The 25,841-nt window shown below is 41.0% G+C and overlaps 1 protein-coding gene across 5 annotated transcripts; it reads right to left on the bottom strand.

The window, feature by feature from the left end:
* Positions 1 to 903: 903 nt before the first annotated feature.
* Positions 904 to 25,517, bottom strand: LOC124116560 (X-linked retinitis pigmentosa GTPase regulator-like). Of its 5 annotated transcripts, XM_046477937.2 has the most exons (19): positions 25,446 to 25,517; positions 23,539 to 23,664; positions 22,408 to 22,500; positions 22,065 to 22,127; positions 20,925 to 21,080; positions 18,574 to 18,723; positions 17,750 to 17,905; positions 16,300 to 16,452; positions 15,806 to 15,930; positions 12,645 to 12,815; positions 11,832 to 11,982; positions 11,240 to 11,307; positions 10,050 to 10,109; positions 7,615 to 7,815; positions 5,896 to 6,046; positions 5,149 to 5,274; positions 3,209 to 3,300; positions 2,560 to 2,748; positions 904 to 1,711 (listed from the first exon to the last, which is right to left on the bottom strand). In XM_046477937.2, exons 1-19 carry the CDS (start codon positions 25,474 to 25,476, stop codon positions 1,688 to 1,690), a joined length of 2,286 nt encoding a protein of 761 aa, XP_046333893.2. In that variant the 5' UTR covers positions 25,477 to 25,517; the 3' UTR covers positions 904 to 1,687. The 5 variants fall into 5 exon arrangements, with proteins under 5 accessions (XP_046333893.2, XP_046333894.2, XP_046333895.2 ...); XM_046477938.2 differs by lacking the exon at positions 7,615 to 7,815; XM_046477939.2 differs by lacking the exons at positions 7,615 to 7,815; positions 10,050 to 10,109.
* Positions 25,518 to 25,841: the final 324 nt, after the last annotated feature.

The raw sequence follows: 25,841 nt of genomic DNA, 5'->3' as shown, positions 1-25,841 counted from the left end.
TGTAGTTACACTTTCTTAAAAGGAAATCCCGCATTTATCACTAAACTTGGTATATATCTTCCTCAGCATGGTGTACTGCTTTGAAATGGTTTTGGTCAAAGGTGAAGGTCAGCATTCATGGTTTTTTAAAACATGGTCACTGTCAGATTTGCCTCTACAGCAATGAAACTTTCTTAACAAATCCTACCATCCTTAGTTTGGGTTAATGTCTCTGAAAGGTCACGGTCATCTTTTGAGATTATTGTGAAACATGATTGTATTTGTGAATGACAGCTAATGTTGCAGATTTACTGGTAGTGACACTCGATGATTGTTGTAGCTTCATGAGTATCTCTTGATTACAGTCAAGTTCTGGAAGTAACGTTTTGGGACTGAAGAAGTATTGAGACCTAAGCAAGGGGCTGTTCCTGTTTTGGCAAGCACCTGCAAACACCTCCAGCTACCATCTGGCAGTGTGATTCCATGCCACACCCAGGAAGCCTTCCCCTGCGGCAGTGGTGGGACTGAATTGGTAGAAATCAAGGTCTGATTGGGCAGTGATCTGAATCAAAACATACTAAACATAGATGTAGCCTTACACTAAACACATGTTGGAACGACCTTCTAAGGTTGGGGCGTGTCCACATTTACTACCCGGGTACCCGATTCCCTATTACCCGGCCCTACCCGAGTACCCGATCCCCTATTACCCGGCCCTACCCGGGTACCTGATCCCCTATTACCCGGCCCTACCCGGGTACCTGATCCCCTATTACCCGGCCCTACCCGGGTACCCGATTCCCTATTACCCGGCCCTACCCGGGTACCTGATTCCCTATTACCTGGCCCTACCCGGGTACCTGATCCCCTATTACCCGGCCCTACCCGGGTACCTGATCCCCTATTACCCGGCCCTACCCGGGTACCTGATCCCCTATTACCCGGCCCTACCCGGGTACCTGATCCCCTATTACCCGGCCCTACCCGGGTACCCACTGCAGGTCTCAGGAGTTGGGAACAAAATGTCTGATTGGGAATTGTTTTATCGCAGCCCTGGCCAAAGCTATTTAGATATAACGATCAGTGCACTGAAGTTGACTTAAGCTTTATCTTCACTCAGACATATACGAGTCAAAAGGAATGTGTGCATCATCAGAAAGAAATGCGAATATTAGCCACTTGTGGTGTAACCACTGAGCTATAGTGAGTTTTTGTCATCAAACAATATGTCACGTGACTAACCACGGGTCCGGGTAGTCCTGTCGGTACCCGGGTCCTACTCAGGACCCACCCGACCTGAGTACCCGAGTACCCAAGCTACCCGTCCCTGCCCTACTACCTTCACACTTTTTGCATTCTTATAAAATTTAGTTTGTACTACCCCTGACGTGAAGACTTTCAAGTTCCGGGACTGAAAACTTGATTCATGAATAAAAAAAGAATCCTCTTCTAAAAGCCAGCTAAGGGCGGGTCGCGGTGCACTGGTCACATGCGGAATTCCTCAGTGAGACAGAATATCACGTTAGCTGCTTCAGCCAAGAGGCTTATGCTCCTTGTGATGTCAGCTTATTGACATATATACAAAACACTATGAGCATCCATTTATTTATCCACTTGGCACCCAGCTTCTAGAGGTTATGGCAGTCGTTGAATTGTCTCCCCTTGGGACACTTTCAGGCTAAATGTCTACATTCAGTCATCAGTTTGATCACAATATTGTGCAGAATCGGGACTGAAAATGAAAGAAAGAAGAAATATGTCAACAGTTTACAGGTCACATTCATACAACACAAACATTTGTGAGTGAATGCATGTGTGAATGCGTGAGTGAATGTGTGAATGCATGAGTAAATCTGTGAGTGAATGTGTGAATACATGAGTAAATCTGTGAGTGAATGTGTGAATGCATGAGTAAATCTGTGAGTGAATGTGTGAATGCATGAGTAAATCTGTGAGTGAATGCATGAGTAAATCTGTGAGTGAATGCATGAATAAATCTGAGAGTATGTGTGAATGCGTGTGGGATTGTGTGAATGCGTGTGTAAATCTGTGAGTGAATGTGTGAATGCATGTGAGATTGTGTGAATGCATGAGGGATTGTGTGAATGCATGAGTAAATCTGTGAATGCGTGTGGGATTGTGTGAATGCGTGAGGGATTGTGTGAATGCATGAGTAAATCTGTGAGTGAATGTGTGAATGAATGAAGGATTGTGTGAATGCAGGAATAAATGCATGAGTGAATGTGAGTGAACACAGATTGCGGTGGCACCTGGTCTTGTGTACTGCACACAGGTCACAACTCAAGTTAAGCAACATTGCCCCACACTGAATCACAGGTTACATGTGGTGTCTTCTGTTCATAATATGCCTGTTTACCCAACAGTCAATGGGTACCCAGCAGGAGCAGGTAATAATGTGACAGTAAACCTTTAACTTGTATATTTCCCAGGGAGCTGAGAATGAAATGTAAGTGCAGACTGATCCAAAGACTAATGTTTGATGCATGATTATTATTATTATTATTATTATTATAATTGCAGCACTAGGGGGCCCTTCCTGTACTCCAGTCCTGTTCTCACCTTCTTCTTGGGTGGGGGTGCTTCCTCCTTCTTCTCCTCCTGCTTTTTTTTCTCCTTCTCTCCATCCTCTGCTTTGTCCTCCTCGCCATCTTCTTCCTCGTCTTCTTCCTGCTTTCCTTTCTTTTTCTTGTCTTTGTCCTTCTTCTTATCTTTCTTGTCTTTCTTCTTGTCTTTCTTGTCTGTCTTCTCCTGGAAATGATAATTATAAAGGCTAAAGGATTTCAGTCTGGGTCTGAGGATTTTTAAGCACTTAGAACATGTCGGTTCTATATTCCCAACGACATGAGATTGTCAATCCAAATAGGAAAATGTTTCAGTTATACGTGTATAATAGTAATAATTATTATTATCACATCAATGTTATATGGCACTTTTAAAGAGATATCATACGGTCATCATCCCACAGAATTCAGTAGCCACTAGTCTGAAGACTGAGTTCAGTAAAAGTCTGTTTGGTCTTATCAATGACAGTCCATAACATTAAATCTTCCAACAATAGATGTTGAAAGGGCTAGTAGACTCAGAGTCTTATATGAAAAGTAGCCCACCAATTACCACCATAGGTATAGCCTGTTTGATCAGGATAAGTTCTGACAGTTTCACATCGGATACCATCATCACTGGTTTCACGGTGACCACTTCAACATACCTCTTCCTCCGCTTCCTCATCCTCGTCCTCTTTGCCTTTCTTCCCCTTCTTCTTGTCCTTCTTCTTATCTTTCTTTTCCTTTTCTTTTTTATCTGCAACCCAACTTTATCATTCTACACAGCCTCTAAGACGAACAGGCTACGCTATAAGAAACACCTATCAAAGCAATGGCGGTGCCACATCCGTGAACTATGCAAGGAGGTGCTACACAACACTTCAAAAGTCCTAACTCCAAAATAAATATGTTGTGATCCTGTCATTTTTGTGTTGCATTACTGCGCTGAATGAGATCACTGATTTTGTATTGTCTCCATTTTTTGTATTAATAAATAAATAATCAGTCTCCCAGATTAGTACTGGTGACCTATCTTAAATTCACTTTAATGTGTGTCCTATTCCTACTTCAAGTGAGCCCCTGATTCTTGTGTGTTAATGAATAAATAATCAGTCTGTCAGGTTAGTATTGGTGTCCTATCTTAAATTCACTGTAATGTCTGTCCTATTCCTACTTCAAGTGAACCCCTGATTCTTGTGTGTTAATGAATAAATAATCAGTCTGTCAGGTTAGTATTGGTGTCCTATCTTAAATTCACTGTAATGTCTGTCCTATTCCTACTTCAAGTGAGCCCCTGATTCTTGTGTATTAATAAATAAATAATCAGTCTCCCAGATTAGTACTGGTGACCTATCTTAAATTCACTTTAATGTGTGTCCTATTCCTACTTCAAGTGAACCCCTGATTCTTGTGTGTTAATGAATAAATAATCAGTCTGTCAGGTTAGTATTTGTGTCCTATCTTAAATTCACTGTAATGTGTGTCCTATTCCTACTTCAAGTGAGCCCCTGATTCTTGTGTGTTAATGAATAAATAATCAGTCTGTCAGGTTAGTATTGGTGTCCTATCTTAAATTCACTGTAATGTCTGTCCTATTCCTACTTCAAGTGAACCCCTGATTCTTGTGTGTTAATGAATAAATAATCAGTCTGTCAGGTTAGTATTTGTGTCCTATCTTAAATTCACTTTAATGTCTGTCCTATTCCTACTTCAAGTGAACCCCTGATTCTTGTGTGTTAATGAATAAATAATCAGTCTGTCAGGTTAGTATTGGTGTCCTATCTTAAATTCACTGTAATGTCTGTCCTATTCCTACTTCAAGTGAGCCCCTGATTCTTGTGTGTTAATGAATAAATAATCAGTCTGTCAGGTTGTTATTGGTGACCTATCTTAAATTCACTGTAATGTCTGTCCTATTCCTACTTCAAGTGAACCCCTGATTCTTGTGTGTTAATGAATAAATAATCAGTCTGTCAGGTTAGTATTGGTGTCCTATCTTAAATTCACTGTAATGTCTGTCCTATTCCTACTTCAAGTGAGCCCCTGATTCTTGTGTGTTAATGAATAAATAATCAGTCTGCCAGGTTATTATTGGTGACCTATCTTAAATTCACTGTAATGTCTGTCCTATTCCTACTTCAAGTGAGCCCCTGATTCTTGTGTGTTAATGAATAAATAATCAGTCTGTCAGGTTAGTATTTGTGTCCTATCTTAAATTCACTGTAATGTCTGTCCTATTCCTACTTCAAGTGAACCCCTGATTCTTGTGTGTTAATGAATAAATAATCAGTCTGTCAGGTTAGTATTGGTGTCCTATCTTAAATTCACTGTAATGTCTGTCCTATTCCTACTTCAAGTGAGCCCCTGATTCTTGTGTGTTAATGAATAAATAATCAGTATGTCAGGTTGTTATTGGTGACCTATCTTGAATTCACTGTAATGTCTGTCCTATTCCTACTTCAAGTGAGCCCCTGATTCTTGTGTGTTAATGAATAAATAATCAGTCTGTCAGGTTGTTATTGGTGACCTATCTTGAATTCACTGTAATGTCTGTCCTATTCCTACTTCAAGTGAACCCCTGATCTTCCGTGGCAAGAACTACAACCTTTCTTCTTCTTTCCCTTCACATCCTCCTCCTCCGCCTCCTCGTCTTTTTCTTCCTCCTCGTCATCTTCTTCATCAGCTGTTTTCTTCTTCCCAAACAGACCCACCCCCTTCTTTTTCTTCTTGTCTGAAAGAGATGCAGCCTGTCTAACTTCCACAACCAACAATAATACTAAAGATTATTACTGTATTCGACGTAATAAGCGCCTTGCTCTAATAAGCGCCCACGGCGATATTTGCAAATATATTGGCTAGTGAACAATCCCAATTAGCACCCCTTCCGATTGATCAATGTACACAAGACTTATTTATTAGTGTATAAAACGCACTCATGTGTAATATGCACCCTTAATTATGGGCAATTAAATTCTGGAAAAATATATCTGTGGTATATAAACATTTCAGGCTGTCAGCATAAACCACAACATTTACGATCTTTCAACTCTGTTTTTTTCACCAAAATAATATTCTAATTAATTAGAGGCCCCTATTTCTAATTTTGAGAGTGCCCTGGGCACTTATTATGTCAAATACAGTATGTTTCCTTTGGCTGGCTATTCCATTTTACTTTCAGAGGTTTCAACATGTGAGACCAGGGACCAATAAATGTATTTAACAGATATCATTTCATTACAGTTTACGCTCTTGCAGAGAAGTGACAGGACCTGTTATATCTGACACCTATGGACCAAACATGTACAGCAACAACACCACTCTTGGAGCACTACTGGTAACTTTAAAAACACACCTTTTTCTTTCTTCTTGTCTTTCTTGTCTTTCTTGCCCTTCTTTCCTTTCTTCTCTTCCTCTTCTTCTTCGTCTTCTTCTTCCTCTTCCTCTTCGTCTTCCTCCTCGACCTTCTTCCTGGGGGTCGGTGTGGGGCCGGGCAGGGAGCGAGGCTAAAACACCAGCAGCTCAGTCACAAGATGATCAGATCAACTATCATTGCATGTCCAGACATGTATTCGACTTGGGAGGAAACCTGTGAGCATAATCTAAGCCAATCTGGGAGTCGAACCCGTCAACAATGTATCCTGGCAGAGCAACACACCCCCACACATGTCGAGAAATAAACCTGGACATGAATACGGAAATATATTATTGAAATATGCTAAAGAATACATTGAGAATATGTTCTTGGATAACTTTAAAGAAAAGCTGTCGCGTCTATCAATTGCTATTTCCTTCTTATTAACCAAGACATGTTCCACAAGGTAATCCGTGCGATTCGTTTGTTTGCCACACTCAGCAATCTCCCAGCCATATGATGGTGGCCTGTGAACAATCGACCAGACAATCCAGTGACTGACATCATGGGCATCGATCCACAAAATTGGGATACGATGACACACAATCAACAAGTCACCGAGCCTGACCACCCGATCCATTTAGTTACCTAAAACATCGGTTGCAAGGGAACTATAATGTTTGCAAAATGACTACCAGTATCATAAGTCTGTGTCAAGAAAGGGAATTACAACAGTCACATAGCCAATATCGTTCAGTGGCAAAGGGACAACAAGTATGCATTTATATTAAAGATGTCACCCTCTTTCCTTTTCTTGTCACAATTATTGTTTTTCGAGATTTGTTTCAGAATTATCTCATTTAGTTCAGTCCATACTTACCAGTGTCTGAAAGCTGCTAAAGAAACAAAATCATGGACATACAAATTCAAAACAACAATGGAATCAAGACCGCCAAACACAGCCATGAGAAGCTACCACCATGTTAGATATCACTCAACTAGGTCAGCTACAGATTGCAACATGCAGTACGATTGCTACACAAGAATGGTGTTGGATGCACAGATGCAGTTGAAAAGATTATGTTTCAGTGTCATGAAAAAACAATACGAGTGCTGGGTGTCAAGTATATGGTGCCTGGTCAGGCATGACGTCATCAAACAGGAAAGGGAATTAATGTTATTTCATATAACGCTTGTACACTGCTGACAGTGTTTTCAGCCATCAGCCAGGATTCTGCAATCCATGTGAGTTTAAACAATTCATGGCCTTGCTCTTATATCCATGCAAAGCCAATGATTTGCAAACACATAGTGATTGTCAGACTCCTTGTAAGATTAGGAAACTGATGAGAAAAAGTGATTATTGTCCAACTGAACAGTGCAGTGCCAGTCTCAAGACTCCCCTTGATCACAGCGCAAACCAGGGGTTACTGACGAATGTGTCTATATGTCTCTAAAATCTACTCTAACATGGTTAATGCCATCTGTTATTGGTTCGATCACCTTGTTGATTATCCATTGTGCTGATCAAGCTGATACAGAATTAAGTATTTGATTTTGATGTGATGAACAGATCAAGAAGAAGTTAAAGCATAATGAGCATTTGGTGACAAACTGAAATGTTGATATTTTAACCCGGCTTAACCCAGGCTGGTGCTGTGACCAAGGATCGGATCTGACTGTGTGGTTAGTGCTGTGGTGTGCCACCCAACGCCTTACTTGGGGGTCCTCATTCTCCTTCTCATCGCTCAGCTCATCATCCCCCTCTTCCTCCACACCATTCTGAATCTCCTCCACCTTTTCCTCTTCCTCCTCGCTCCAACGATCCTCCTCCTCCTCCTTCTCCTTCCTCCGGAGCGCCTCCTCCATCCCCTGCTCCTGCTCGTCCTCCGACCCTGCCACCCCCTCGTCCTCCGAGTCCTGTAGCAACAACTAGTCTAACTGGCCAAGCTCAAGCAGTGCCATGCATGCAGGTTAGGAGCTTCCGCCATTTTGTTACACCATCGCCATGGTAACCATCAGACCAGTGGTAAATACATGCTTGTTTATGGCAACAAGGGATTGTTGTTTGGGCTGTCATTTTCCACATCATATACTTTTGTCGGTTGAATTTCAGACCTCCTTTGTACCCCCCGGTTTCTTCATCACTACCCCCAGGCCTGGACCCAGACCAGACCAGAAAGTTGGAATCAAGGTGATAAAAATCCTTTAATCTCATTCCATTTTCTTTATGTATATCAGGTTAGTATGGCCTAATCTCAGAGTTCCACACATGGCACTTATAACAACTTCTATGTCTTAATTTGATATGGCTACTGGATCTTGGAGCATAGTTTCTCTTTAAATCAGAAATTAAATGTTTGTTTACAACAAAGAGCAACAGAAAGTTTAGGTTGGGTCAGTCTGTCTGTTTGACATTATAAACTAAAGGATCAAGATTAACTCAAACTGGGTATTACTTTTGATTCTACATTTATCTTTTTTTCATCTCGCGTTAATGAGGGCAGCGAGGTAGCCAAGTGGTTAAAGCGTTTCTCATCACTCTGAAGGCCCGGGTTTGATTCCCTCTATGTGTACAATGTGTGAAGCCCATTTCTGATGCCCCTGTCGTGATACTGACGTAATATTGCCAAAAGTAACGTTAAACAAAACTCACTCACTCTTGTAAACAAATATTTTGTGTACATAAAATGTGGCTAAATTTACTTACTATCACTGCATGTTTTATGTTAGGCGAAATAAAATGAAATGGCACAAATTGTGACATCCCTTTTTTATGCGCACACAGATTTCCCAAATCTTCTCACAGTGATTCCCCATGCGTGGAGTGAGTATGGTTTTACGCCGCTTGTAGCAATATTCCAGCAATATCACATCAGAGGACACCAGAAATGGGCTTCACACATTGTACCAATGTTGGGAATCGAACCCGGGTCTTCGGCGTGACGAGCGAACGCTTCAACCACCAGGCTACCCCACCACAAATGTGTCATGTGCTGGAAATATATCCCATGACATAGACTGGTTCCTGGCAGTCTTTGCTCTGTAAAAGTCATATGATGTGTACAGAAGGATTATTTTTGTGATCTACTATGATTAGTATATATTTAGCTAACTATACAGCAGGGATTGTCCCTTATGCCTAATTAATTAGCATGACCAAGATCATATCATATACGTCCAATTTTTCAACCCGTTTTCAAAAATGAACTCAGATAAAACAAATATAGAAAATGTGCCCTCGCACCTTCTGATAGAGACACTTCCTCACAGATTGATGGGTCCTGGGTTCGTGTAATTTATGATTGAGGTCAAGGTCAAGGTCGGGGAGAAATGACTGAGTCAGCATGTTGCCATAACCAATCCTCATTTACCACTGACTTCATGGTGGATATCGTCCTAACAGAATCTGGTAATTTCACACTGATGTGATAATGCCATGGCTTGATTTCATCCATCAAGATTTCATATCATTATACAGTTTAACAGGAAGTGACATCATCTCATGTCAGGATATCAGAAAAGGACTTGACACAAAATCACTGGACTGGAAATTTAAGAGAATTGCCATAAAGAATTTTAATAATAAAGCTTTTAAAAAAAGATAAACAAAGAGTTTAAATTTTGTTTGACATACAGGAATTCTGATATGAGGCTTGTATGCGAGATGAATTCATTAAGTATTTAGATACAGCCATGTAACTCTTTAACTGCAAAGAGAACTATTCACATACCAATGTTAGTAGTCCCATTCCATCCCCACATACACACATTCATGGCATACCGGTAAATAATATCTTCAATTTGTGCATCAATTTAAAATCGAAACAATCTTTACTTGATTATCAGCCTTCAGCCCCAATTGACTTAGCAGACCAGAATGACTGAGTTAAAACTTTCGTGCTGACATGGACTTATAGATCTTCGGAATCGACAACATGTCAACCATGCTACTAAAACAATGATCAAAATACATCAGTCTGAAATATTATTGAATCTAACTTTTTCTATCATTTTAGACAATGTAATAATACAAAATTCAGTTCAAGATGCAAAACCATTTCTCTCCAACCAAACCCAAACTCTATGGACAACACTAGGCATGCAACACAGTCCTCACTACCACACCGAGCTGGAGGACACACGGTGACTACCTTGGGTTGGGGGGCCTTCGTCCTGGGAGATCCTCGGGGTAGTGGCTGGGGGGTGATTCTCTATCAGGGGGTAAGAAAGCAAGAGTGTTAAAAGGTCTATCTGTAGTCTGTGTCTAAAAGTACAGGAGTGTTCATGTACACAAACCTAGATGAGAAGAAAGTTATGGCCTCCTGTGATTGACAATAACCTGACAGAGTCAATAGCAGGATTCCTATATTAATATTCAGACTAACTGATTGTCATCCAAAATGTCCAATGTTTTAAAAACATCCTGGTGCCATTTTTTTCAAACAAAAAAACTTCAATAGAGAGAACCATATATACAAACGTACAACAAACAAGCGTATTTACTTATTTCATTGCCGCATATATTAAACCACATTCACTATTTGATATTAACATCAATTAATGGGCCATGGACTAAAATATGTCTCCAAGAGTTACCGTATTCGACGTAATAAGCGCCCCGCTCTAATAAGTGCCCACGGCTAATATATTGGGTAGGAAAATCCCAATTAGCACCCCTTCCGATTGATCAATGTACACAAGACTTATCTATTCGTGTATAATACGTGTGTTATATGCATCCTTAATTATGGGAAATTATATTCTGGAAAAATATATCTGTCGTATATAAACATTTCAGGCTGTCAGCATAAACCACGAAATTTACCGTCTTTCCACTATGTTTTTTTTTCACCGAAATTATATTCTAATAAGAGCCCCCTATTTCAAATTTTGAGAGCGCCCTGAGCGCTTATTACGTCGAATACGTTAGGGCTTATAAAGACTACAGACAGGAAGGGAATTCTGTTGCTATTGTAATTAATAGGAGGGCACTTACTGTGTCAAATAAATTCCAATTTTCACACAGAAACTGTTGATGTCAGCCGTTTCAGGATAAAGGTTTACACTATTTTAAGATTAATCAGGGAGTCTTACATACATTTTTCTTTGAAACATAAGTTAAATTTACAAATAGGTCTGCGTACATGACAACCATGACTACAAGGAAGACAACTCCTACAAACAGAAACAAGAAGAGGACTACCACTATGAACTTCAGATTGTCTAAGGTTTGCTACAAGATTTGAGGTGATGTTATGTGTGTTGAAAACTGCCTGATCCAGGAAACACTGGACATCTTGAGGTCGCCTTCAGCTGGATACAACAAGACACATATTCCTACCTTCTTCTCTTTCCCAACTTCCTCCTCGTCTTCCTCACTTTCCTCTTCTGATTCTGTCTCCTTCTTGTCTGAAGAATGGGCAAGGGTTTTATGAAGAGGGTAGGTCACAGAATACATGTATTGTGCAATGTCTTCATTAAAAGAGAAATGATTAGTTGCAGCACATACAGAACAGTTTCTAATAATTTGAAATACAAGTTAATCAGTATTTAGACAGTTTGGTGAATGTATTGGACAAAAGTCTTCCTAATTCAACCCCATCTCCTCCCTGCCCACCCCATCCGATCTTGTCTCTGCCAACCACCCCCCACCCCACCCAACCCCATCTTGTCTCTTCCCACCCCACCCAACACTATCTTGTCTCTGCCCAACCCACCCCATCCGACCCCATCTTGTTGCTTCCCGACCCAGCCCGACCCCATCTTGTCTCTTCCCACCCCATCTGACCCACTCTTGTTGTTGCCCACCCCACCCCACCCGACCCCATCTTGTTGCTGCCCACCCCAACCCACCCGACCCCATCTTGTTGCTGCCCACCCCGCCCCATCTTGTCGCTGCCCACTCCACCCATCTTCCTCCTGCCTGCTCTCACCATCTATCTTGATGCCAGGCAACATGCTCTTCTGCAGCAGATTCTCCTGGTTTTTCAAGTTGGGCAGTGTGGCATGGCCATTGAGCACTGGCAGCGTGCGGTTGTTGCCTAGTGATGGCAGCGTCCGGTTGAGTGACATCATGGGACTCGGCTGTACAAACAGGGGAAGGTAAGGCCAAAGCATCTATCATTAATACTTGATTTTTTAACCCAAGTAAAGAACAAAAAAATTACATGTCAAACATCTGCACCATTATGTCATCTCTCCAATTCATGGTTGATAAAATACAAAAAACAACAAATTGATGATGGGTGCTGGTGTCCGAATGTCCAGTCGGTCAGCATGGTCAGTAAATCTAACTTAAACATCCTCATATCCCCTGCCAGTTTGACATGTCCTGTTGTGTGCAAGGCAAGAAATATTGTACGGTTTTCAAGACCTGCTCGAGCACTACCGCCATTTTCAGTCTAAGTCAAAGTTGTTGCCATGGAAACTCTAAAAATAATTTTTCTTAAAATCCCAAACTATCAAAAGGCACCAATTCACCACTGGACCTATCTATGTGCCAAGTTTGGTTAAGATGTCTCATGGTTTTTTAGTTCTGCACCAGAAACAAAAAGTGACAGACAGACGGAGAGCTCCCATTCCTATATCCCCCTTCCACTTCGTAGCGGGGGATAATTAATACTCAAAATGTTTACCAGGGGGGTGATTTGGTGTTCAAACCAATGGATCATGGCAGACAAGGGAGACAACTCCATTGGGCCACACTGACCCCTTTTTCCTTCAAATAAAAGGCCCCAGTGACTAACCATGGTCTGCCGCCGCCGATCCCGGGCCGACGCGCTGTTGTTGAGGTCCAGCCCATTTAATGTCTGGTTCAATGTCCGGGAGGCTTCCTCAATTTCCTCTTCGATGTCAACGTCTTTATTCTCGATCCGTTTCCGTGCCGTCACGATCATGTGACAGCCTCCACAAGACACCTGGAACACAGAACACGCCAACAGTAGAGATCTCTCCTTTCCTGTAAAACCTTTCAGCCTTTCAAAAACACAACAACAGCTGGACAAACTGGCAGCACAGATTGAAGATGAAGTTAAATGGTGCTTATCATATCAAAGATTATTGCACTAATAGAGGACCCATGAAGATCCGGGGTAGAATAGGTCTTCAGCAACCCATGCTTGCCGTAAAAGGCGACTATGCTTGTCGTAAAAGGGGACTAACGGGATCGGGTGGTCAGACTCGCTGACTTGGTTGATGCATGTCATCGGTCCCAATTGCGTGGATCGATGCACATCATGTCAATCACTGGATTGTCTGGTCCAGACTCGATTATTTACAGACCGCCGTCATATAGCTGGAATATTGCTGAGTACAGCGTAAAACCACAAACAAACAAACAAAACTAATAGAGCGACTTGCATGCATGTGTTTGTGTGTATCCCACTGAGATACGATGCAACAGTTTAACATAGATACCTCACACAGACACAGTATACAGATTCTGGACCGACCAGGCCTTGACATGGGCAGGGTAACAATAATTACCATCTTTTAACATCTTTCAGCATAATGCAGATGGGGATTTGGAACCAGCGACATTCCGCTTTCTAGGCAGATGCTCTTTCCACACGGGCCCGGCGGCGGTACATGCCGAGTGAGAAGGGACACTCCATGTGATTGAACCATGCCCCTTGTGATACCCACGGTATAACGTACAAGTTGCCCCTTGTGATACCCACGGTATAACGTACAAGTTGCCCCTTGTGATACCCACAGTATAACGTACAGGTTGCCTCTTGTGATACCCATAGTATAACGTACAGGTTGCCCCTGGTGATACCCACAGTATAACGTACAGGTTGCCCCATGTGATACCCACAGTATAACGTACAGGTTGCCCCTTGTGATACCCACAGTATAACGTACAGGTTGCCCCTGGTGATACCAACAGTATAACGTACAGGTTGCCCCATGTGATACCCACAGTATAACGTACAGGTTGCCCCTTGTGATACCCACAGTATAACGTACAGGTTGCCCCATGTGATACCCACAGTATAACGTACAGGTTGCCCCTGGTGATACCCACAGTATAACGTACAGGTTGCCCCTTGTGATACCAACAGTATAACATACAGGTTGCTCCAAATGATACACACAGTATAATGTACAGGTTGCCCCTTGTGATACCCACAGTATAACGTACAGGTTGCCTCTTGTGATACCCACAGTATAACATACAGGTTGCTCCAAATGATACCCACAGTATAACGTACAGGTTGCTCCAAATGATACCCACAGTATAACGTACAGGTTGCCCCTTGTGATACCCACAGTATAACGTACAGGTTGCCCCTTGTGATACCCACAGTATAACGTACAAGTTGCCCCTTGTGATACCCACAGTATAACGTACAGGTTGCCCCTTGTGATACCCGCAGTATAACATACAGGTTGCTCCAAATGATACACACAGTATAACGTACAGGTTGCCCCTTGTGATACCCATAGTATAACGTACAGGTTGCCCCTTGTGATACCCACAGTATAACATACAGGTTGCTCCAAATGATACCCACAGTATAACGTACAGGTTGCCCCTTGTGATACCCACAGTATAACGTACAGGTTGCCCCTTGTGATACCCACAGTATAACGTACAGGTTGCCCCTTGTGATACCCACAGTATAACGTACAAGTTGCCCCTTGTGATACCCACAGTATAACGTACAGGTTGCCCCTTGTGATACCCACAGTATAACGTACAGGTTGCCCCATGTGATACCCACAGTATAACGTACAAGTTGCCCCTTGTGATACCCACAGTATAACGTACAGGTTGCCCCTTGTGATGCCCACAGTATAACGTACGGGTTGCCCCTTGTGATACCCACAGTATAACGTACAAGTTGCCCCTTGTGATACCCACAGTATAACGTACAGGTTGCCCCTTGTGATACCCACAGTATAACATACAGGTTGCTCCAAATGATACACATACACATTACATGAGCTATCCATCATACCATACAGAATGCAAAATAATACATGCAATTCCATAAATAATCAAAAACAGATAAATATATCCATGACTGATGTCTTTAATTGGTTTTGTTTGATTGTTGTTTTACGCCGCACTCAGCAACATTACAAATATATGACGGCAGTCTGTAAATAATCGAGTCTGGACCAGACAATCCAGTGATTGGGGTCATGAGCATCGATCCATGCAATTGGGATACAATGACATACATCAACCAAGTCAGCGAGCCTGACCACCCGATCCCTTAAGTCGCCTCTATGACAAGCATAGTCGCCTTTTATGGCAAGCATGGGTTGCTGACGACCTATTCTACCCCGGATCTTCACAGGTCTCTTTAATTGTAAAACTTTGATCATTTTTTGTAAACCTTTGATCATAACTTCTGCTGTCTGGGCAGATGCTCCATCCACTCGACCACCATCTAACAATTGACACTGAAGTTACAGACGTACTATGAAAGGCAGTGAACATAAAGTGAGTGAATGTTGTTTTATGCCAGAGTCGGCTACAGTCAAGCTTTATCAAGGTCGCCTGTGACTGAGTAGTTCAATCTGGGCCACGTCAATGACACCTAACGAGTAGTGACCTTCAACTCAGATGAGTTTTTGACAAATCTGAATGCACCCTAATCGGGCTCATTGGATATCATGTGACCTCTTCATATGACTTTTGTGGTAAATTGTGATGTAATGAATTTAATAAAACATCTCACCAAATTTAAAACCTTATTGCCAGTGTTTGAAGTGATGACATTTACATTGACCGTTGCGAAGAGGGACAGACGCATATTTATTAGTCCAGCTGAAAGTATCACATACATGCGCAGGCTTTAACCACTATGCCATTTCCTTATCACATTAGAAATTAGAAACTTATTATATACATATTCTTTTTCCGATAAAAAACTATAACATATTGACTTACCATTTGGACTTTGAACTTTGTAAATCTATCTATCCTACTGGGTTTGAACTGATTAGAGAAGCTCTCCTGTCCAAGACCCAATTTTCCGTGTCGACCATCGCCGCATGTATATATCTGACCACCCTCTGAAAAGTGGAAGTGAAAAACAAAATATATTTCAAAGCTTTTTCACTAACAAATCAAAGAATTTCTAAATTCTTTAAACGGAAGACCGTTTGTTTGTTAGCTGTTCAATGCTGTATGACTGGATGTAAATATTTCAGTCTGGATCAGACAATCAAGTGATCAAAATTATGATTAACAATCCATACCATCGGTAGATAATGCCACATAAAATAACATTACCCTTATAATTCAACATGTACACACAGATGTTGCCTGTTTTTCTAACATATTGGCATTTCTAGACCACATTCATGGCATTCAAGGCAACATTTCACTCAACATACCAAGTGAGGACCTTCGTCCCCTCTTCAATCTAACAGTACAGGTACCTGAGACAACAGCTGTGATGTTTTCCCCACAAGCTATATGTGCGGCCTTGAAGTCCAGTTTCAACAGGTGTGGAATGGCTGTCTGTAGAACCATGGTGCCGTGTCCCAGCTGACCGTTAGCTCCCTCCCCAAAGGTATACACTGACCCTCTCTCTGAAAGAGGAAACAAAGATGTAGAGTGGGGTGCAACACAGGAATTCTACTGGAAAAAGAATACAACATATTTATCAGATTAGGATAATTTGAAAAGCATAACTGTACTGTTTTGGTATATACAGTCAAGTCTCGTTAATCCGACACTCGTTAATCCGACAATCGGCTTTATCCGACACTAATGATGGGAACCGATTAAATCAGTGCTATTTAGACCCGTTAATCCGACAGTCTCGCACTCCGTCTCCGACACACCTAATTTGCAACGAATTACCGAAATCACTCATTAATCAGTCTCGTTAATCCGACACAGTGATAAGCGTACTCCGTGGTCATCTGCCCGCGAGTACACAGCCCGTGTTTTGATGCGAGACGAATCGGCTGGTAGCTGCATATTTCAACGGCTGCAGAGAGAAACTTGCTTAACAATAAACAATTAATGCTTTAAATAAAGAAAACAGTATAATTCACATGCTTAGATTACCTCAATCTTATTAAAATCAGATACAAGTTCTCGCTATCGACGAGGGCATCCCATTACAAGTCACGTCAGAACAACCTTTCGCGAACTATGACCTACCAATGAAATGACCAACAGGATGTCGACGTTAGCCACTTAGAAAGCAGCTTTCTTAAGCTTTGGGTACCAGTTTCAAAGTTGCGACTTCCATTCCAGACTATGCTTTTTAAAGTATTTTGAATCGGTCATACAGTCTGTAACAGTTGTTTTGCGTTAAACTTTAGAGGTTGCATGATTAGAAAACATATTTCGCCAACAATGTAACATAACAATATGAATATTTATTTTATGTTTTTTATTACGTGTTTGAATCCTTATATATCGTGTAGTTGTCCGTTTTTCGATCACGAACGTTGATACTACTAAATTTCGTTTATCCGACATACTCGTTAATCCGACATAATCATATGCAACCATCGATGTCGGATTAACGGGACTTGACTGAAGTACTGTAGGTCAGACTCACTTTTCAAAATTTGACAAGAAACAGACCTCTCCAAACTCTTTATTTTCAGTTATCAACCCATTCGTATTTAATAGGCCATATTCTCTGTGTAAACAGTAAACATTAACAGTTAATATGATGGAGTATATTAAACAATGTTAACCAACAGACATTTTGAAAGTTAAATAAGTGCCGAAGAAGGGAAAACTTGCTAATGGTCAAAGGGAGACAACTCATTAAAAGAATTCTAATTTGCTCAATTGCTTGTAGCATAGATATTTGTTCATAAATAGAGCATTATACCAAACTGTCTGGTAACCATGACAACAGACCTGTGAGTACAGCTGTGTGTGACCCCCCACAGGCCACCCACTTGACTTTCTCTGTGATGGAAGACACGTGTTGGGGGGTGGCGTATTCAGCAGGGCTGTCCCCCAGGCCAAGCTTACCATTCTCCGTCTCACCGAATGTGTACAAGTAACCGTTCTCTGGCAACAGAAACAGAATACTTAGGAGCGAGCCAAAGCTATTACTCAAGTGTTACCATGGTTACAGGCAAACTTCAACCTCCATGAATTATTGCACTTCTATGGTTATGCTGAATGCAAGCATATACAAAATATTATATTTTTTCAGGTACATGCATGCATATATATTACAACTGAATTTGTCAAAACCAAATATTTATATTTGTTTGATTCTGTATGGATTAAGTAACACGTAAAGCCAAAAAAAATGGCTTCTCATCAGTTGTTTATTTCTGTTCAAAATAATACAGTCACAAGGTGTTTCCCCTTATTTCTCAAAAGGCCCCAAATTACTGATAATACAAACCTTTCAGCAAATTGAAGCAAATAATTCCCAAGCTCTTTCATTAAAATACAAATGATCTTCAAATTCATAGACCTAATATTAAAACCAGTTTTTTACTGAAAATAAACAAAACTTATTGATCACCCTGAAAAAAATCTCTTACAGTAAGAAATATTTATTTTACCATTTGTATCTGAACTACAACACAGCAAACATATCCCTCACATTATTTAAGAAAATGATGAAAGTGTCGTATACAACTAGAACAGTATGGCTAGCCTGGCCCACAATAAGCAGTGCATGTACAAGGCTGCAGTGTGTGTGACAACAAACGTGGCCTCACCTGTGACAAGGGCTGTGTGGTAGTAGCCGCATGCTATACACACAACATTCTCCTCAAACGGAAGCTCCCTCGGGGTGGGGACCTCTGTGTCATGCCCCAGGCCCAGCTGGCCCTCGCCCCCACCACCCCACACAAACACCCGGCCGTCCTCTGCAACAAACATACAGCCACTGTCACATTACACTCAACTATTGCATGGATACTGTCACACAAAACTGTTTCTTGCTTCCTGTACAGTTTCGTGGTGAGGAGAGAGAGGTGACAACAACAACCGGTTTCTTTGAATTCCTGCCTTAATGTGTGGAGAGATCGAGTGATCCGGTTACATCAATAATGTATTCCAACAACTAATCACATTGATATGACTCTTACAGCAACACCTTACATTTCCCATCACTGTCTCAATCCCAAATTTGGTTCTGGTTTCACACTTAGAGATTTTTTTTCTTTTAAATTTTCACATATTGCAATCTCATTAAAATCAGATCTTAGTTCTCGCTACTGCTAAAGAAAGATCTGAAGACATTCCATTAGGGGTCACATCAGAACGACCTTTCATCCGACCAATCAGTGCATCGCTTACCATCTGATTGGTCATTCCATTGGTCGGTCAAAGTTCGCGCAAGGTCGGTCTGACGTGACCCGCAATGGGATGTCCTTAGATCTTTGTTTAGCGGCAACGAGAACTAAGATCTGATTTTAATGAGATTGCACTTATTGATGTAGCCCATCATAATAATTGACAATGAAAAGTGATGGCAATAGTTTTTTTATTTTCTAACAAGGCCTAATAAACCTACTCTCTACTTGTGTAGAGCAATGTTTTCAAAATTTACAGTTATTGATTTAGTTTTGAAAAGGCTAAGCAATCAAAATATATAATGTTGATTAAATTTCTAACTTCCCCAAATTCAACCATACCCCTTCTTTAAGAAAGGGATGAGAAACAGTAATACTTTTAACATGGCCTAAAGATGAATACAATCAATGTATATTGGAATAGCAATCATATTGTACAACTATAAAGTAAGATTTAAACTGGTATTCAGTACTGAATATGTATCACAGCCTTTTTAAACATTTCAAATAGATCTGATGGTTTCAAATAATTTTAGTTATCAACAAAATTACATTTTTTACAAGTCTTAATCTCTGTGTAAACATTAGCAAACTTTAACAGTAAACATGGTGGGGTTTAGAAAATAAAGTTTACAAGTGGACATTTTGCAAGTTCAATCAATGTCTTCTGAAAGAAAGGGGAAAAAAAAAATCATTGATGATCAAAGGGAGATAATTCATGAAAAAATGTTCTATTTTTTACCAAACTGACAACATGATCATGGATGTCCTTCTTTATGAACAATATGATACATAAATGAAAAAAACCCAGCTTGGACACAAGTGGAATATCTGGAAGCTCCCTGGGGTGAGGATTGGACATGACCCATGCCGTCACCCAACGGCCCATAGCAGAAGCAATCGTAACTGTCAGGAGACACTGAGTATACTGATGCATGTGTGCACTGATCCTGGCCATTGCATCGTGACAACACACCACAAACAAGGTCACACATCATAGCCACTCTTCAACAACACTATACTCTGATGTAGTCATCTGCCTACCTGTGAGTGCCACGGAGTGTTCCACACCTGCCCCCAGCATACTGTATGGCACGGCATCTAGCGAGTCTATATGGCGGGGTATATTGCCTACCTGTGAGAGCCATGGAGTGTTCCACACCTGCCCCCAGCATACTCTACGGCATGGCTTCTAGCCAGTCTATATGGCAGGGTATATTGCCTACCTGTGAGTGCCATGGAGTGTTCCACACCTTCCCCCAGCATACTGTATGGCACGGCGTCTAGCGAGTCTATATGGCGGGGTATATTGCCTACCTGTGAGTGCCACGGAGTGTTCCACTCCTGCCCCCAGCATACTGTACGGCATGGCGTCTAGTGAGTCTATATGGCGGGGTATATTGCCTACCTGTGAGTGCCACAGAGTGTTCCACACCTTCCCCCAGCATACTGTACGGCATGGCATCTAGTGAGTCTATATGGCGGGGTATATTGCCTACCTGTGAGTGCCACAGAGTGTTCCACACCTTCCCCCAGCATACTGTACGGCATGGCATCTAGTGAGTCTATATGGCGGGGTATATTGCCTACCTGTGAGTGCCATGGAGTGTTCCACTCCTGCCCCCAGCATACTGTACGGCATGGCATCTAGCGAGTCTATAGGGCGGGATATATTGCCTACCTGTGAGTGCCACGGAGTGTTCCACACCTGCCCCCAGCATACTGTATGGCACGGCGTCTAGCGAGTCTATATGGCGGGGTATATTGCCTACCTGTGAGTGCCACGGAGTGTTCCACACCTGCCCCCAGCATACTGTACGGCACGGCATCTAGCGAGTCTATATGGCGGGGTATATTAGCATCATTTATATCCTCTATTCCCAGCTGTCCCTCTCCATTAGCACCAAAGGTAAAGAGTTTACCAGACTCTGAAACAGGAATTGAATAATGAACAACTTTAACATCTTAACTTTAAAACATCTTAAACTATGGGTGAGTGAGTGAGTGAGTGAATTAGGTTTAATCCCGTTTTTAACAATGTTCCAGTTACATAACGGTGTGTCAGCTTGATGAGGGAGGAAAACCTGAAAGGATGCAGGTCTCAGATGCTTACCACTTTGGTGAAACCAACGATCATGGTATGGTACTGACGAACCTTGAAACTTAATTGGGTGAATCATGTTTCTGGCATGCCCAAGGGAGGCAACTCTGCACAGTGAATTAAGGTGCATTGGACAATTGGGCCACCGGTGCTCCCTCTTAAACCTTGACTAAGAGATGCTGTTCAACATGTTGAACAACAAGACATTGTGTTGTAACAAATAAACTATTCACCCCCATCAAAGACATTAAATGCTTTGAGCACCTGCAATTTAAAATAGCAATCAACCACCTTGCTGAACATTCTTGCAATGATCGTAAAAGAAGAAGCATGATTTAGTCTGGAGTCTAACTAAATGGATACCCACAGGAGATCGAGGAAAATTATGGCTTCCAGACTTGGGTTATAGTTTAGGTCTCTTGGAAGCTTCATCACTTGGTTAATAGATTTTCTTTCCAACACTGAACATTGCTGAAGAGTCATTGAGGGTTGGGGTAAAAAGTTATCAAAAATAAATTTTCAAGTTACTTATAAACATTTTTTTCCTGGTGAAATATGATGAATGACAAAATGTGTTCTTTATTTTTTAAATAAAAGGGTTACTATACTTCCAATTTTATTTACTAAAAATATATACCAACTTGTATTGCTCCAAGTCTATTGGTGAATGATTCCACCAATATGCCACAATCCAGAGTTTCAGATTGGTGAGAATACACGTAACATGACACCATTACCTGGACACTACCATTCTGCAAGTGTCATCACGAGTCAATGACGAAGCATCAAGAGTGTACCCGGGTAAACCTACCTGTTGCAATTATTGAATGATTCCTTCCACAAGCCACTAGTTTCAACTTTTCGGTTTTTAATGCTGTAACAGAAAATTCATTACAATATATTGAATACAGAGTATAACTGACTACAGAGCTGGACATTCTTAAAGATTTAAATAGTAATCAGAATTAATAAATTACAAATAAAGGTAATATAAATTATCTCAGAAATGAAACACTTTCAAGATACTCAGATAACTTAATGTTACTATGGTAACATGTATGTTATTTTCAAACATAAGACTTTCCTCCTAATAAATCACAAAGTTTGGACATGACTTTTCAATTTTAAACGGACAGTGACGACACTGAACCTACATTTAATACAGCTAGGTTTGTTGGCAGTCTTAACATCAGGCAGGCCGAGCTGGCCCCAGTTGTTGGTGCCGAACATAAAGATACGACCACTACCTGCAAGGAAAAGAAACAGTGCTCACATGATCGCAAACAACAATGAAGAATGAAGCGTGGTTCATTTCATGAAAAAAAAACATGACGTCATTTCTGGAGATTCAAACATGTGCTTGCAATGTTGATGAGTACCGGGTAGGATGAGATGGTAAGTTGAATGTCAACCTTCTAGCACCCCAGGGAGCTGAGAATGAAAATCTAGTGCACACTGATCCACTTACTGGAGTAATAATACTGGAGTGGAATTTGGCACATTATATAAATGGACTTATTTTTTTAATTAGAATTCGATTTCTTCGGTCACATCCAATGGGGCAAAAATGGTTTTGTGTAGTCTTTCCATCACCTGCATGTTGAGCAAACTTGTCTGCTCATATCACAAACATCAATATTTTCTTAACATTTTTCACATGAATAACAATAAACATTTAGTTCATGCAGAATATATACTCTGAGTTGAGTCCTAGTGACTGACTAACTTTAACTTGTCTGACCGGTCAGTATTACTGAACATCATGTACACGGGCGTTTGGCAATGGTAATTTAAACACCCTGTGATGGTCTGGCGTCTCAACCACCTTGGCAACATCGTGGGCATTCTGAGATAGAATAGGTCCCCAGCAACCCATCCTGGTTGTAAGACGCGACAAATAAATCGGAGCACAGGTTTCAAGTCATCACATGTCAGTCACATGGGGGCATGGGTGGCCCAGTCATCTGAGGTGCCGCAATTCGCTGTGCAGAGTTGCGTCCCTTGGGCACGCCAGAAACCTATGATTGTGGGTTCAAATCCCGGTTCGCCCCGATTATGTTTCTAGGTTTGTCAGCACCATACCCGTGCTCGTGGGTCTCATCGAAGTAGTAAACGTCTGAGACCTGCATCACTTCGGGCTTTCCTCCTACATTAAGCTGACACGCCGTGATATAACTGGAATAATGTTAAAAGTGGCGTTAAACCCAACTCACTCACTCAATCAAAAACACATATTGCCTGCATGTCTATTGATACTTGAATGTAAGTAGTCACAGAAAACTTACTTGTAATAAGGGCAGTATGTTCATCTCCACATTCAATCTGTAAAACTTTGTCATTTTTAACCCAAAACTTGTTGGGTAAATTATCTGCAAAGTAGCTCTTCCCGAATGTGAAAACTGCCCCAGTTTCTGTAAATAGAAAACAATAATGAATCTAGTATTCAACTAAAATAACTACATAGAAATGATCAAGGTTACTTCTGATCAATATAGGAAAGACCTCTACTTTGATGTCTGGAATCTTTTGTAGCACAAATAGTGAAAGTGAAACAGGTGCCCTTACTGGCTTCCATTATCATCAAAAAGCAAAGTTTCATTTTAACATGATTAGTAATTTGAGGCAAATAACAAGTCAAGTTTGTTGTTTAATGCCGCACTCAGCAATCGATCCACGGAATTGGGATACAATGACTTTCATCCACCAAGTCAGCGAGTCTGACCACCCGATCCCGTAAGTCACCCTTTGTGAAAAGCAGTCGCCTTTTCAGGGTTAGAAACTAACAGTTTTTGTCCACTAGTCCTTATAATGATAACATATAGCAAAACCCTTAAAATGGGTCAATTTCTACTAGTCCTTAGGATACCTTTACTATTGGGCAGTTTGGTAAGGACTACAGGACTAGTGCCAATTTCTAACGCTGCTTTTATGCAAGCATGGGTCGCTGAAGACCTATTCTACCCCGGATCTTCAGGGGTATATAAACAAAGCAATCTCAGTGCAGGTAGAGTGTGCTCCTCAATCAACATTAAAGCGGAATGGTTTCCCTGAATTTCTGGACAATTATTTCTGCTACAATACAAATATTGTATCCTAAGGCCATACATATTAACCAGAAGACATTTAGGTCATTGGTGGGAACAAGTATGTGAATTGTTTTCTTCATAGTTTAATGGTTTCTGAGCATGTTTATGGCAAACAACGGTCGACATGGGACAAACAGATCGTGACATTAGCTCACTTGACTTATAGTCAGGCGAATTACAAAATCAAATGCTAGTTTCTGATAGTATACCAAACATGTAAAAGAAATCTCAAGTCAAAAAGAGGTTTTGATGCAGTTATAGAAGGAAATAATTATGCTCCTTTAATGCTTGTCATATTTTATTTTTGGATGACCATTTTTTTTCAGGACCATCCCTCAAAACACAAAATGTAAAATATTATAAAAGGTCAATTTTCTCATGACCCTCCCCAAAATTGTGCCTTATTTTTTATGACCCTCAATTACAGACTGTCATATTTTTGGGTCACCTTCCACTGATTCCCTCCCTTCACCACAAAAAATTGAAATCCCCCAATATGTATCTAGTCAGTGTATTGGAACGAAGCACACCTATAATCACCGCCTTGCCAATGCAATATTCAACATGTTTCATCGATAAACTATTTATGAGCATACATCACATTGTATGTGCCCTTGCGATTTAGCATCCACTTCATTCCAATGTCAAATGCAAAGAAGCCGAGGTACAAGTGATGAATCAGAGGTATCCACAGTTTCTGGTATTTAACGGTTTGTTCGCCACTTGCAAGTACGGTCATGTATTTGTGTTAATTTCCAAGTTCGCTGTTTAGAAACAATCGCCATGACAATTGCTCATTTTTGGTCACAGAAACAGGACGGCTGTTCTCCAAGTATGAGAATTAGATGAAACATTCTGCCCAGACATCAGAGACAAAGCACACGGATCAAAAGCTAGATAATCCACTGTTAAAACGAAGATCATCACAATCACATACACTGACTTTTGACAGCACTTTCGCGCTTCGTCATTTCTGTTTTATTTATACACCTACTTACAGATTTAAACACACCCACATATTCACAAGTATATCAGTACATATTCCCACAATATTTTAATTGAAAATGACCAACACACTATACGAAAACATCAGTAATGTTACCTACCAGGGATATCCGAGTCGTCAATCGACGCCATGTTCGTAACCTAAACAACTTCCAGAAAAGCCCGGATGGAGCACCTGCTACTTCCGTTTTTCCCACGTGCGTTTGTTTACAACGGTCCGCGCAACTGAGGCGGGTCCATATTGAGCAAGTGTGTATTTCTAATACCATAAAAGTAAAATATCGAGCATAATGATAACTTAACCCAATGGCAATTTAAACGCATTTCAAAATCATGATTTCTGTAAATATAATGTTTTGCATTCTGCATATAATACATAATATGATATGATATAAATCTTTATAACACGATGATTTAAAAAAAACCCCAAAAACATGAATGTTCTTCAAACGCCTTTACAAAATGTGTAAAATCGCAAGGACTCTAGATTAGGATCA

The sequence above is a fragment of the Haliotis rufescens genome, unplaced genomic scaffold (genome assembly GCF_023055435.1).
Source record: "Haliotis rufescens isolate VD_foot unplaced genomic scaffold, xgHalRufe1.0.p SCAF_5, whole genome shotgun sequence".
Lineage (NCBI taxonomy): Eukaryota > Metazoa > Mollusca > Gastropoda > Lepetellida > Haliotidae > Haliotis > Haliotis rufescens.
Note: the sequence above shows the minus strand (reverse complement) of the source record. Positions and strands in the feature narration are given on the sequence as shown.

Excerpts from the sequence above, each read along its gene's own strand:
- LOC124116560 (XM_046477937.2), bottom strand. The coding sequence starts at position 25,476 with ATGGCGTCGATTGACGACTCGGATATCCCTG. Across the intron at positions 18,724-20,924 it reads ACACTCCGTGGCACTCACAG|AGGACGGCCGGGTGTTTGTG; the intron begins GTAGGCAATATA and ends TGTTTGTTGCAG. Across the intron at positions 6,047-7,614 it reads AGGAGAATGAGGACCCCCAA|CCTCGCTCCCTGCCCGGCCC; the intron begins GTAAGGCGTTGG and ends CTGGTGTTTTAG.